At 46.7% G+C, this 14,401-nt stretch overlaps 1 protein-coding gene across 6 annotated transcripts in view; it reads left to right on the forward strand.

The window, feature by feature from the left end:
- Positions 1-12,847, forward strand: part of BAHCC1 (BAH domain and coiled-coil containing 1) — a 108,691-nt gene extending 95,844 nt beyond the window's left edge. For all 6 annotated transcript variants that reach the window (XM_084837607.1, XM_084837608.1, XM_084837609.1 and 3 more), the window contains 6 exons: positions 242-350; positions 502-621; positions 1,087-1,260; positions 3,763-4,844; positions 6,431-6,667; positions 8,216-12,847. In XM_084837607.1, coding sequence (XP_084693733.1) covers positions 242-350; positions 502-621; positions 1,087-1,260; positions 3,763-4,844; positions 6,431-6,667; positions 8,216-8,422 — 1,929 coding nt within the window. In that variant the 3' untranslated portion in view covers positions 8,423-12,847. The remainder of the gene's footprint in view (positions 1-241; positions 351-501; positions 622-1,086; positions 1,261-3,762; positions 4,845-6,430; positions 6,668-8,215) is intronic.
- Positions 12,848-14,401: the final 1,554 nt, after the last annotated feature.

Genomic DNA, 14,401 nt, shown 5'->3' on the forward strand with positions numbered 1-14,401 from the left:
GGTGACCATAAGAAAAGGGCAGATAACCATGTAAGGCACGATCGTGCTGCCATCTAGATCCCAGAGACTTTCTCACCAGGTTCTGCTGGATGGTGTTCATACTTAACTTTGACCACCTGTCATTGTATGATGACATAAAATACGCCCACACTGGGCTAGGCAACTGTGTCAGCAATGTTTCAGTGCCTGGCTAAGAGCATGGTGGGCCATCTGCCAACCAGGGCCTTTTGTTTCTTTCCAGGTTCTGGATGTGCAGCCCCAGTCGAGCCACAGCCTCCCACCTGGCACCCGGGTCTGTGCTTATTGGAGCCAGAAATCTCGCTGCCTCTACCCGGGGAGTGTCATTCGAGGTGAGAGGGGCTTCCAATCCCAAGATGGGGAGGAATCAAGAATGCAGCCAGCAGCCAAGTCAGTGGGCCAGAATTTCTCCCATGCCAACCATGGAGCTGGCCTGAGAGGTGTCTCTCTGTCCCCAAGGTTATCACAACTTCTGCCCTACAGGTTCTTCGAGTGATGAAGAGGATGATGCAGACTCAGTGCTGGTAGAGTTCGACGATGGGGACACAGGCCACATTGCAGTGTCCAATATCCGCATGCTGCCACCAGACTTCAAAATCCAGTGTGAGCATCCATGGATGATGGGATTTGCACCTGCCATGCATCATGTTTTATTTTGCTTTGGCAGGTCAAAATTTACTATTGCATTGAACACTGTAGTGCAGAGAGTTATCCATACTGGAGCCTCTGCTAGGGAGCAAAAGCCTGTAGCAATCCATGTCTTGGGTGTGTCTGTCTACCCTGCACCTTGAACTGAGATCCTTTTGAAACTCCCCGCAGCTCAGATCATGGTGGCCATTCCTTTGGCACAAAAGAATGCCGTGCTTTCTGTAGTACAGTGTGAGAATGCCATGCTTTCTGTAGTACAGTGTGAGTGTAGTACTGCCTGTCTATGGGGGCGGGGGGAACAGACATACATTTTGGCAGAAGAAAAAGCAGATGAAGCAAAGACCACCAAACTGATTCAGCAGACATTGTTAATCTGGATCAGTCCATAAGACTTCTGACTCGGCATTTCTACTGCTGTAGGCACAGAGCCTTCTCCTGCACTGTTGGTTTCCACCTCCTGCCGTCGTAACAAGAGGTCTTCCAGTGATGTTCCCCATTCCAGTGAATCGGCACCAAGCCTATGTGCTGAGGGGCGTGACAGCTCCGAGTCAACAAAAAACACTGGCAAGAAGGCTACCAACAAAGAAAAGGCTGGTAAGGCGCTCTATGTCTCTCTCTGTCTCTCTCATCTTTCCTTCACAGTGCTCAAGAGTTTAGCCCATTTTATTCTTACATCAACCCTATGAAGTACGTTAGAATTATTTAATTTTACATTACTCAATTTAAATTATTTTTATAGTCATACTTTTCATTATGACCTATTTTCATTGGATTGGATTGTGATAGGATGTGAAGATATGTATTTTAATTAATTAATTAATTACATTTATATCCCAGCTTTTTTCCTCTTGCAAGGAACTCAAGGCAGTCTACATGCTCCGCCTCCTCTCCATTTTATGCTCATAACAATCCTGTGAGGTAGATTAGGCTGAGAGTCAGTGACTGGCCTAAAGTCACCGAATGAGCTTCATGGCCCAAGTGGGGACTAGAACCCGGATCTCCCGCATCCCAGTCCAACACTCTATCCACTGCACCATACTGGCTTTCTAGGATAGAACTAGGATGTGTATATTTTATTGCTTCTATGAGCTGTAAACTGCCTTGAGTATGGCAACGCAGAAAGGCAGTATACAGATTGAGAGTGTGACTTGCCTAGGGCCTCTCTGCAAGCTTTGTGGCTGGACAGGGACTTCATTTCATTTTCATTTCATTTTTAATTTGTATACCGCCTTTCTATGTTGCTGTACTCAAGGCAGTTTACAGCCCATAGAAACAGCAAAATATACACATCCTAGAGCTATGTGTGTCATCACATACATCCCATCACAATCCAACCAATGAAAATAAGTCATCATGAAAAGTATGACTATAAAAATAACTTGAATCAAGAAATACAAAATTCAGTCATCCATTTCATAACAAAATATCAGCAAATAATAATTAAGCACAAAATCATTTCCAAAAATTACAATGTGATTAATTATAAGCAACCAAAATAATAACAAAGGTACAGTGCATAAAATGACCACACACAAAAGTAGCAAGGTCACACAACTAATAAAAGTAGAAAATGCACAAACATACCTGGTCCCCTGGTCCAGATCCAACACCCTACTCACTATGCCACAAGTACTTGATAGAAAAAGGTTATTCTCATAATTGCACTAGCAGTGCTGAAATCCTCAAGCTAAAAAGATCCCATAGAAGGTGGGCTGAAAAAAAGCTTTAATGGCGAAATTGGGGATAGAACAGCAGGAGGCCTGGATCAGGTTTGAGGGACAATAGTAAAGTAGGGCAAGGGGGATAGACCTAGATATAAAGTAGAATAGATTTTTAAACAAGTCTCTGTGAACTCTGCACCAAATGTTTTACTTTATCTCAGATGGCAGTTGCCCTGGATCCAGACCTTTCCATAGCTATTCAAAGCCACTTCCCCTCCCCCTTTGCTGCTGCTTCAGTGGCCATTTTTTCCTGTTACATTCCTTCTCAGGTGATCTCAGCCAGTCAGGGATCATATACTGGATGTGATGACATCATGTTGCAAATCTGAATCCAATCAGAATTGGCTGTTTGCTGGTGTCACTAAAGGCAAATGAAGCCCATTTAGTGTGAGGGCAATGCTTCCTATACTTGCCACATGAGAAATCCTAGCCAATCATGGATCATTCTCACAAAATGACACTTGTACAGCTCTTTTGCAATTATCCATGAAAAAACACTTTTGATTTTGATGAAGATTTTCACAAAATAAAGCCTTCCTTTTGGCTGAAACCTATTTGAACATGTTAGTTTTGCCATGTAATGGGTATGGGAACTATTTGCAAGTCTTGAGATGCAGGTGAGCTTGCCATTAAATCCTGGATGGTGGGAGCGGGGCTGGGGGGGTGTTAATTGATAGTGTTTCATCTTAACACACGGTAGCTGCTACTTCCTGGCCTTTCCCATTCTGTGGCTATTGGCAGGATTCTGCAGAAATCGTTCATTAATGAGTGCAGATACTTGCAGAATACACAGTACATGGTTTAAGTATGGTTGCTATCAAATTAATATCTACTTTTTAATATATACCTACTATACTTACTCCAGACATGTAACATCTTTAGCTTCAAAAAAGAGCTGAAAGGTTTAGAGAAGCCTGGGGCCAGGCAGGAAAAAAACTGAATTAATGAAATGGAGGGAGCCAGTTGAAATTGCAGAAGAGGGATGCTGGATGATCAGTGTAATACGTTTGACCATTTGTTAAGTTCTTTACCACAAAAAAATGAAAACAGTTGCTTAGGGATGGACATAGCCTTATCCTCTATGATCTGCCTATCAATGGCTACTAGTCACGATGGGCATGTATTATCTTCAGCATCTGAAGCAGTATGCCTCTGTATACCAATTCCTGGGGAACATGAGTGGGAGGTGCTGTTGCACTCATGTCCTGCCTGTGGGCTTCCCATTGGGGCAACTGGTTGTCCACTGTGGGAACACAATGCTGGACTATAGAGGCCATTGGTCTGATCCAGCATGGCTCTTGTTATGTAGATCCAGTTCCTTAGCCCAGTTGACAGTCCCCACCAGTATTTCTCTGACCCTGTCCTTTCCCTCTAGGTAAATCTGATGTGCTGCACTCGAGTACGAAAGCCCTGCCTGCAGATCACTTCCTGGGCCGTCGTGCCAGTCCCCTGTTGAGTTGGTCAGCTGTGGCTCAGAACAAACGCAAGGCATCCAGCAAGAGCACAGCTATTCGACAGAACCTCTTCCAGATCAATGGCACCAGCAAGAAGCTGCGGGCCAAAGAGGTGCTCTTCCCTGTGCACAGTGTAGCTGCCCCCATTTTTGGCAATGGCTTTGGCTCAGACTCATTCAGCCGCATTGCCAACTCCTACTCAGCTTTTGGAAATGCTGGCCTGGTTTTGCCATGTGCCCAGAAGCTCTTGCGTGCCAAGAAGGCCGAGCGGCTGGATGCTGAGGTGGGCAAGGGAGGGCGTCGGAAAATGGGCGGTGAGTACTTGGTCAAGCTGGATCATGAGGGCGTGACATCACCCAAGAACAAGAACTGCAAGGCCCTGCTGATGAGCGACAAAGACTTTGGGGCATTGCCTGGCCATGGCTACACTCACCCGGCCTTGGGGATCAAGGAGAAGAAGAGTGCGCTGCCCATGGGGTTGACGCTACGCAAGTACACGGGTCAGACAGAATATGGGCTGCACTGCGACAGTGACTGTCACAGCTCCTACTCGGACATGGATGAAGATGAGGTGGATGATCTGAGAGGCAGTGTCCCCTCTCGCTTCCTGACACGCCTTTCTGTCTCTTCATCTTCTTCTGGATCGTCCACCTCTTCCAGCTCTGGCTCTGGCTCCACCTCTAGCCTCTGCTCATCGGACAATGAGGACTCGTCCTATAGCTCCGACGATGAGGACCCCACCTTGCTTGTGCAGACCTGCCTCACGCACCCGGTCCCAGCCCTGCTGGCTCAGTCCGAAGCCCTGCGCTCAAAGAGCAGCACCCTGCAGAGGTGCTTTGGCGCTGGTGCCAAGGGCAAGCTCAGGCGCAAGGAGGCCCTGAGCTTCTCCAAAGCCAAAGAGTTCTCCCGCCGGCAGCGGCTGCCCTCGGTAGAAAACCGGCCAAAGATCTCTGCTTTCTTGCCAGCACGCCAGCTCTGGAAATGGTCTGGGAATCCCACTCAGGTATGGGAAAGGAATGGAAGTCGACCAGAGCTCTCAAGATTTTACTCAGGAAAAAAATGGTGCAGGTTTAATAAGAAAAAAATGGTTTGAAGTTGCCTTGTCTGCTTGCTAAAAATATATTGCTGAAGGTGGCTTTGGAAGTTTTTTGGCATGAGCTATTGTGACAGAGCTAGAAGGAAATGCTGGAAGGAAGGGATTCATATGAATGGTTATTGATCCCAGACATTCTGTGACTTTGACAGGAGGACAGGCTAAACTTGGGAAGTTTCCTCCCCTCTTCAGACTATCTTCCTGTCACTGACCAGTTTGGAAAGACCACCTTTCCCTTTTTCTAGTTTGTGACCAAAGAACCGTGAATTCCTTTTTCACACCATTCTGAGGTCAACTAGACAGAATGTTAATGCTGCAGTCTTGGTGACACTTGCTCAAGGGAATGGGACTTGCTGAGTACATAAATGGCTTCAGAATTGGGCTGCAAAACAGCTGCAGGGACTACCTGAGCATCACAAAGTTTGGTCTGAAGCCTGCTGCAATGCATGGTAGTCACTGAAGCCACAGGCTGGCAGGGGCCGCTATGGCCATGTTGGAAAGATCATATCTCAAGCTAGTAAGCTGACATATGAATGAGTCTTGTGTCCCTGCATGCAGCCACATTGCTCCTATCTATGTGCAAGCCAGGAAATAAATAGGAAGTTTTCCATTAACTATAGTTTCCCATTATGTCTGACCTAGAAAACTATGCTTAATGGCTTTGGAACAAGCCACAATATGCAGCCGACATCAAATCATGGCTTCGTGTCCTGGCTTGTTCTGAAGCCATGGCTTGTTCTGGTTTGGACATAATGGGAAACTATGGTTAACTGAGGACTGTGGCAGATTCACTCACTCACATGAAGGGAGGAGCAAAGTGGCTGTGTGTGGGGGCACAGGGCTCATCTGCATTTTGGTTTCCTAAGCCAAGATATGATTGACCAAACATGGCCTGCGTCTTACTGACTGGCATTCAGCAGTCCCAGATTCTGTAAACATTTCTACAATTGTGGCATGCTAGAAGTGGTTTCATAACTAGTAGTCTCCCATGCATCAGTTTTCCCTGGAGTAGAGACAGTAGGAATGGGGGCTATATCTAGCTCTCATGGATACAGCAGACCCAGCTCTTACACTTTGGCGCACCCAGAGTTCTATTGTTGCCTGTGAGGCGCCAGCCAGGTTCTGTGTGTCTTATTCCTAGACTGCAGCCCATATCAATAAACCCCTTGTGGACGCTAGGACCTTGCAGAAGATAGAAAAGGCATTTGGTAACCCCATTTGTTTTTTATTGGTTATCCTCTCTCAGGCCTCCTCAAGCAAAAACATCAGAGAATTCTCTCCAGAGCAGAGCTTACTTTTGCTACAGAGTGGCCCCCATTTAAGCTCAGTTGCTATAAGCTCTGGAGGGCATAATCCACTGTTGACACTTGGAGAGCTTTGTTTCCATAGCAACAATCAGAATCCCTTGGGTAACATCCAGGGGCCTTGCAATCAGGAGGAAGGGGGTCCCTCTATGTGTTTACTTTGCTTTAGTATGCCCTGTCCCTTCCCTACAGCGCCGTGGCATGAAGGGGAAAGCACGGAAATTGTTCTACAAGGCAATTGTACGAGGCAAGGAGACTCTGCGCATCGGCGACTGTGCTGTTTTCCTGTCAGCTGGCCGACCACATCTGCCGTACATCGGCCGCATTGAGAGCATGTGGGAATCCTGGGGCAGCAACATGGTCGTCAAAGTGAAATGGTTCTACCATCCCGAGGAGACCAAGCTGGGCAAGCGACATAGTGATGGCAAGGTGAGTGCAAAGGCCCAAAAGTAAGTGAGACAAGGTTAGGAGCCTGGTTAGAGTTAGGTGGTAGAGAGTGAGGCTAACAAGGGTCAGGCTGGACCAAAGTAGTGAGCTAGAGCAAGGGTGAGCACAAGGTGGGTTGGGGTCTACTGGTAGATTGCTGGATGGTTTGAAGTAGAGTGGCAAAGGTTTCTGACTCCCAGTTGTTTAACAGCACATGAAAAACAACAACAAAACTCCCCATTCCTTAAATTAGGCTATTAGAACCCCCGATTTACAATAACTCAAATGTAGATTTGTGCTTGTATGTGCAAGTCATCCCTGTATCATGCTCATGGGGTGCAGCAGGTAATTTGGCTCTGCCACCATTTTGCTCTGCTCCCAGCATCACTAGTTTGCACCTGACTCCAGTAAAAAAGGAAGTAGATCCCGTAAACCCACCCATGCCTCAGCTCCAGGACCGTGGAAGGGAGCGATGGCGGGGTAGCATTTGTTATCCATCCCTCATTTAAGAATGAGCCTAAAATATTCTCCTCAGCAGTGGCCTCAGAAGCCGCATTAAGGCAGCAATCCTGTACACATTTACCTGGGACTTAAGTCCTGAACTCAGTGGGACTTGCTTCTGAGTTGACACTCATATGATTTAACTGTATGTCTGCCGAGTGTAGGTACCCAGCACTCCCAGGCCAACGTTTCCATCTTCACATGGCGCTTCCTTCATCTGCTGCGGCATGTGCAGTATCATAAGGAAAACAGGGCCGCTGGGAGAAGGGGGCCAACAGTCACCAGGAGCAGCAATCTCTGGGAAATCCAGTTGCGCTTCCCAGGGATTTGGACATCCCAGCCTCTTCCACACTGCTGTGCAACTCCCATATGAGGAAAGGGTACAACATTTGGGGCGTTTCAGCTTAGGAAAAAAAGAGGAGGGTATGTGGCAGAGGTGTATCAAGTTATGTATAGTGTGGAGAAAGTGGATAGGGAGTCACTTTTCTCCTTCCCTGTTATAATGCTAGAACCCCCAGGGTCATCCAATGAAGCCAAATGGTGGTAGACTCGGGACAGATAACAGGAACTGCTTCTTCACACAGCATAGAGTTAAACTAAAGAATTCGCTATCACAGGATGTGGTGATGGCCACCAACTTGGATGGCTTTGAAAAGGGGTTAGACAAATTCATGGAGGATAAAGCTATCCATGGCTAGAAGGTCTGATGACTATATGCTGCCTCCAGTATCAAAGGCAGTATACTCTCACAGCTAGTTGCTGGGGAACATGAATGGGAGAGTGCTATTTTGCTCCTGTCCTGCTTATGGGCCTCTCACAGGCTGCTCCCTGTGGAAATGCTGGACTAAAGAGGCCTTTGGTCTGATCCAGCACAGCTGCTGTTATGTGGAATGTGGATGAACTTTCCACTATGCTGGGCATTTTCAGGCAGACACTAGTTTTTGTGGAGGATTTTTGTCCACCAGTACTGGACTCCAGTTACCATCTTGACACTTTTGTTCTTTAAACACAATGCCATGTGCCATCGTCTGACCTCTGACCTTCCCACAGAATGCGCTGTACCAGTCATGCCATGAGGATGAGAATGATGTCCAGACCATCTCGCACAAATGCCAGGTGGTTGAACGTGAACACTATGAGCAGCTGACCCGCAGCAAGAAATACCAGGACCGGCAAGACCTCTACTACCTGGCAGGGAGTTACGACCCCACCACAGGCCGGCTTGTGACTGCAGATGGTGTGCCCATCCTGTGCTGAGACTGCGGGACACAACCACTGCTCCAGGGCCAGAAATGGCAGCGGGAGGGGCAGGAGGGCCAAGGGACAGTGGAGGGGGCCAGTCTCCTCGCACCACTTCCTGGCAATTGGATGCAAGGCCCTGAAATATGCAAGGTGCCCGGCTTTGCCATGCCCGGGGTTGCAGGCTGATCCCGGCTCCTCTCACGGCTCTGTACAGATTTGAATCCAAGCCATACTTTCCCTAGTACCTCTGACTGTTTGCCGCAGGCCAAACACAAATCAGGTTACCGCTCTATTTATTTCGTGTGTAAATAATGTATTTCTGATGGGAAGTTTTATGGAAAAGGAACAAACAAGACAAAAAGGCAGGTTTGGGGGGGTGGGCGGGAGGGTTATTTGATGGGTTTTATTTTGTGTTCAATGCACTGTTTTCCCTCCAGCTTAGCTGGGGGTGTGGACGCCAGGCAAGTGTGTAAATACGGAAGGGGGCACTTGAACGATGTGGCAGCACAGACTCCAAAAGGCTATGCTGACCTCCTCAAAGGACTGTGTACTATAGACGCGCCTCACCCGTCCCCTCCTACCTTTTTTATTATTATTGTTATTATTATTAATTATTATTATTATTATTGTTATTCTAATGATAATTATTCTGACAATGTCTGCGGATGTTAATATGCTCCTGTTAAAGAGAAGATTATATATATTATTATAAAATCAGGATCTTGCATTCTGGTCTCCATCTGGGGGTGGGGGATAACTTTAGCTTTGATGTAGGGCTTTAGCTCAGTGGTAGAGTACAAGCATTGTATATAGAAGGTCCCAGGTCCAATCCTGGTATCTCCAGGTAGGGCTGGGGAAAAAACCCTGGCTAAAACCCTGAAGAGTCACTGCCAACCAGTGTAGAAAATACCGAGCTGGATGGACCAATGGTCTGTCTCTGTATTAGGCAGCTTCCTATGACTTCTAAGGACAGAAACCACTTGGCCTGTCACGTAAGATATCAAGGGACTTTAAAGGAACCTCTTCTATGCAAGCCCCATTGGAATGGCTGAATGGGATGGGCACAAGATCATATCCATCCACATGTGGGCAACTCTTAATTCATTTCAATGGGACTTGTACAAGAGATGTTTCTAGTAGCTTTGGCCTATTATGCACATTTAGCTGCCTCCCTGGTGCGTGTTGAATGTACCTGGTTGTGCCTAGACTGTGTGCACAGATATATAAATGCTATAGTTGATGTGTCCCGCTGTGAGTAGTCCTTCAGCAGACACTTTTGAGTAGTCACTTTTCAGCAGACAGTAGCAAATGCATGGCACGTGATCTTTTAAAACTTTTACATGACAAAGAAATGTTACCATTACACCACAAAGAATTTGCAAGGACCCCTCCAACTGAGGTAGCTGGAGAATATAACAGCAGATGAAGTTTATAGGTCAGATGTGCAAAGCAATGCACATAGAAAGAACTGTTTTGGGGGGATGCTTCTAGCAATGTGGCATGGGTTGGATCTGAACAACTTGTGACTTCCCAAGCTGAATGCATCCTACCAGCTCTGTACTGTGACTTGACGTGCTTGACAATCCTGTGTTTTTGCAGTCTCAGGCAGGCTGCAAAAGAAGAAGACAACGACTTTGATGAGCTCCTGGGGGACCACCCTATACAGTCAATGGATCATTTCCCACCTATAAGGATCCATGCCAGAAGCAGGATGTGAAATACAGAAGACAAAGCTTGTCTATGATACATATATCTTCCACTTAACTTTTAAGTATTCTGTTCTTCTGCAAATGACCCTAGTCAGTCATCCCCACAGGTAGATATACTGGAGCCTGCACCAATCCTAGCCTTTGAACAAGCCATGCATGTGAAATAGAAAGTCCACCCAGTAGCAAACAGGTGAGGTTTGCTGGAGCAGGGTTTCTTTATATTCACCTCTTCTGTTTTTATTTATTTCTGGTTAAGGTGAGGGGCCATCCTCAGAGCAATTCTGCCTTTCTGAAGAGCACAGACGGGCATTTCCCCCTTTCTGAATAATCCTGGCTGCGTCAGAATCTCCATTGTCTGGCCCTGAGTCTTCCAGCTGGGCTTGAAATTGATCCAAACCCATTCTATTCAGTGCTTCTGAAGGAGTTGATTCTTAGCTCCTATTGACTCTGCAGGTAGAGCAGTCTATCCCAGCCTGGTGCCCTCAAGATGTTTTGGATGTCAATTCCCATCAGCCTCAGCCTGGCCAATTGTCAGGAATGCTGGGAGTTGTAGTCCAAAATATCTGGACTGCACCAGATTGGGGAAAGTTTGTAGAACGGGGGGGGGGGGCAGAATGTAGTTCTCCAGATGTTTAGGACTTCAACTCCCAGAAGCCCCTGCCAGTATACCCAATGCTCAGGAATGCTGGGAGTTGAGGTCCAAAACATCTGGAGACCTACTTTCTGCCCACCCCTGATGTAGAGTTTCTGAGCAAGAATCCTCCTCTGGTATGTCTCCTAAGGATTCATCTGTTGAATTTCTGCCTGCCATACAGCCGTTAAAAGGCGAGGAGCCTCTTAACAACTATATAGTGTAGGACTGAGAGCTTTCTTCTCTACCACACTAGGTGCTTCTACAACTGCATCCACCCGTTTTAGGTATAGAGTTCATTTTTCCTATGAGGTGAATTTATGCTTGATTAAAATTCACAGTCATTGCCGATGAGTTGATGCTGCTGCTCCTGGGGATTATGGGGCTAGTGGTACCTCCCCTTCAAGTGAGGTCAGCAACTCAAGCCCTGCCTCTGAAAGAGGCACTTACCCCTGCAGACTGCCTTTTTCTTCCTACACAAAATGGAGACATAAAGGGAAACCAAAGTTTCCTGTGCTGTGGCTCCCCTATTCCTTCAATCTTTGATTGTCATTTCAATAAATAATGGATTCACATGAACAATTTTCCCAGCACACAATGATTTGATGTGCATTCACATGCATTGGGACATCCCTGAAATGGTTGTATGAACGGAGTCTACAGGCCGTTTGGACCTCTGACCACAGCTTGCTGAAAACATCACAGCCTGAGAGGAGTTTTTAAGTCTTCATATAACACAGTTCCAGGTGGGTCCTGTCCTGAAGGCCAGATTCCAAATTATGGAGAACCTATTATAATCATCATTTTGGGATCCCTCTAGAAAATGACCTACTTTACTATGCAGTTACATTTTTCTACTCTAGGCACTTACATTATTCTACTTTGATACATGGTCCTGGCTTTGATTTGCTTTCAGCCTTAGGTGACCTGCCTCATGCAGATTCTTGAATCAGAACCTCAATTCTGATGCCGTTCAAGTGGTGATGTTCCCCTGCTTTCAGCCTAACATTCCATTCCAGTTCTGAAATATCCCCTTTCTCCAGCTCTCCTAGCACCTCTCATTTTGAACATGTAGCCCTAAAGTCTTGCTTGATGACACGAAAGAAGGGGCGGGTGGAGGGGAGAAGGGCCATCAGATAAGGGACAATTTCAGTAACATGAAAATGCAATCTTTGGGATGGCCCCATAACGTGGCTACCAAGTCCAGACCCTAAGAATGCACCCATCTTTCCTGCTGGTAAGTTGAGAGAAAAGAGTGAGCCTCTGCTAGATTCATCAGGCCGAGCACAAGGACACAGATGTGTATACCTAGACTTGCCAGATCACAACCCAGAGAAATTTCCTAAATATTAAAGAAAACTTTCAAGCCAGTGAGAGACTGTGCATCCACCATGCCCCCTGCTTTGATCCTCCAACAGCCCTCTTGAGTAACCACTTTCCCTGTCCAGCCTACTGTAGAAAGCAGGACTCCAATTTTATCCCAAATCAGACTGACGAGAAAAGCAGGCAAGAGAAGCTGTAAAGGACCACAGTGGGGAAGCACAGTGGCTGCATGTTTTCCCACTGCTCCGAAATTCCTTTGGCCATGCTGGCTGGGTATAACAGGAGTTGCGGTCCAAGGCATCTGGAGGCATCTTTTTATTTATTTATTTGATTTATTAGCCGCCCATCTGGCGGGCTACTCAGCCACTCTAGGCGTACAATACTAATAACAAATTTACATAATTAACTGAACAACAACAAAATAACAAAACAACACTGCTCTAAAAAAAAACCCTAACCCACCCCAAATGCCCACCAGAACAGCCAGGATTTTAAAGCCTCATCAAAGGAAGCTCATCAAAGGTTGGGGAAGGCAGCCTTAAAGGATGGCGCAGAGATTCTTCGGTGATCCTATTTGCACAGCAGCGATGGCTGCTGAGGCTAGGAAACCTCCCTCACTGTAATTCCCTGTGAGTGAAAAGTGATTAAGTTTTCAGTCCTCTGCATACCTATGAGCAAGTCCCATTGAATACAGTAGTAGCACATAGTATTCTGAGTAAACATGCATAGGACTGGGCTGGAAGGAGGAGGAAACATCCTGACTGGGTTTGCCAACACTGGGGGCAGTGGGGAAGGGCTCCAAATGTCTGTAGCTTGTGGAACAAGCAGATATTCCGCAGATAAAAGTTCTCTTGGCTAGATTTCTGCTTGGCATCACCACCACTATCTTTTCTGAAAAGGCACAAGAGTCCTGCAATACGCACACACGAGGGGGGGGGGAGGCAATTCTGTGTCTTGATAGAGGAATTGGGTACTGTAGTTGGTGACCTCAGGTCCAATTATGTTAGGTAACACCATGCTGGTTGCCAGACCGCAATCCAGGAATTTGCATGTTTGCTTTCTAACTTTGCATGCAGAAAATGGAACTGTTCCAGGTTCTCCTTCCTCTTCCTTCCCCAGTCTTTCTGTCTTCATCCCTTCCCTACCTTCTGTGTGGCACCTCTGCTTGCTATAGCATGTGGAGAACAGAGGATGACAAAAGGATCAGGCAGGAGAAGCTGGGGCTGGCATGTCTATAGCTAAATTGATCATTTTAGCACCATCCTGTGAATGTCCAGGCTGCAGCCTGGCACTGCAATACTGTAATTCCTCTATTTCGTGGGCAAAGGCAGCCACAATAAATGCACAAGTTGCAGGATCCTTCTCAATGAGGCTGTTCACGCAACACACTAACCCACACTCAAGAGGTTGAGTCTGAGTTTGCTGTTGAAGTATGGGTTGTTTGTTGAACTGTGGGTTAGCATGTTGTCTGAACCCAGGATATTTTCTGCGGGGTAGATTGTTAACCATGCATTGTGGCTTGTTAACCACTCTGAACAACCCAACAACAAACCGTGGGTTCTCTAGGTGGCTTGTTCGAGAAAAGCCACACTGCATGGTTAACAAGCCACCCTATGGAAAATGTCCTGGGTTCAGACAACACGCTAACCCACAGTTCAACAATCAACCCACACTCAACCACTGAGTGTGGGTTAGCGTGTTGGGTGAACCCAGCCATTGTCTTTTGCATCTGACAACTAGGAGTGCCACGTGTGTGTGCTTTTGTGAGTGTGTGATGGGGCTTCTGCACCCTTTAACTGCTCCATGAAAAGCAGAAATCCAACAGCAGACATTTCTCCCACTTCTGCATGACCATGGTGTGGACAGTTTTTCCTGTTGAATTTCTGTCATGCAGCTGTTAAAATGCACAAGAGCCCTGCTGAGGGTGGAATGGGAGAAGCTGGCAATCTTAACCATCACTGCAGTGGGAAAGGTGGCTAATGGTAGACAGACACAGAGCTGGTTGCTTCCTCTGGCAACCATTTCCCTCTTGCAGATGGGAGAGAGGTGGCAGACACCAAACCTGGAGTTTCTGTACCTCCGATCTTATCAAACCCTGGGAGATGAGGCTACTCTTTCCTTGCAGATTTGGGTAAGTAGAGACTGTTCCCAGCAGGCAAAAACTACACAATTGGCTCCGTGATCAAGACAAACGAGGCCTCCTGTAAGCTGTTGGAGGCAGCTGAATAATGGCAGTTGCGAGCAACTCTGATCAATAAAAGGGACATTTCATCAGGTAGCAGTGACAAGAGGGGCTGGTGGCAATTAGTTTTTAATATTGCAAAGCAATCG

The sequence above is a fragment of the Heloderma suspectum genome, chromosome 2, assembly GCF_057233095.1.
Source record: "Heloderma suspectum isolate Gila_16-S chromosome 2, 16-S_ref, whole genome shotgun sequence".
NCBI lineage: Eukaryota > Metazoa > Chordata > Lepidosauria > Squamata > Helodermatidae > Heloderma > Heloderma suspectum.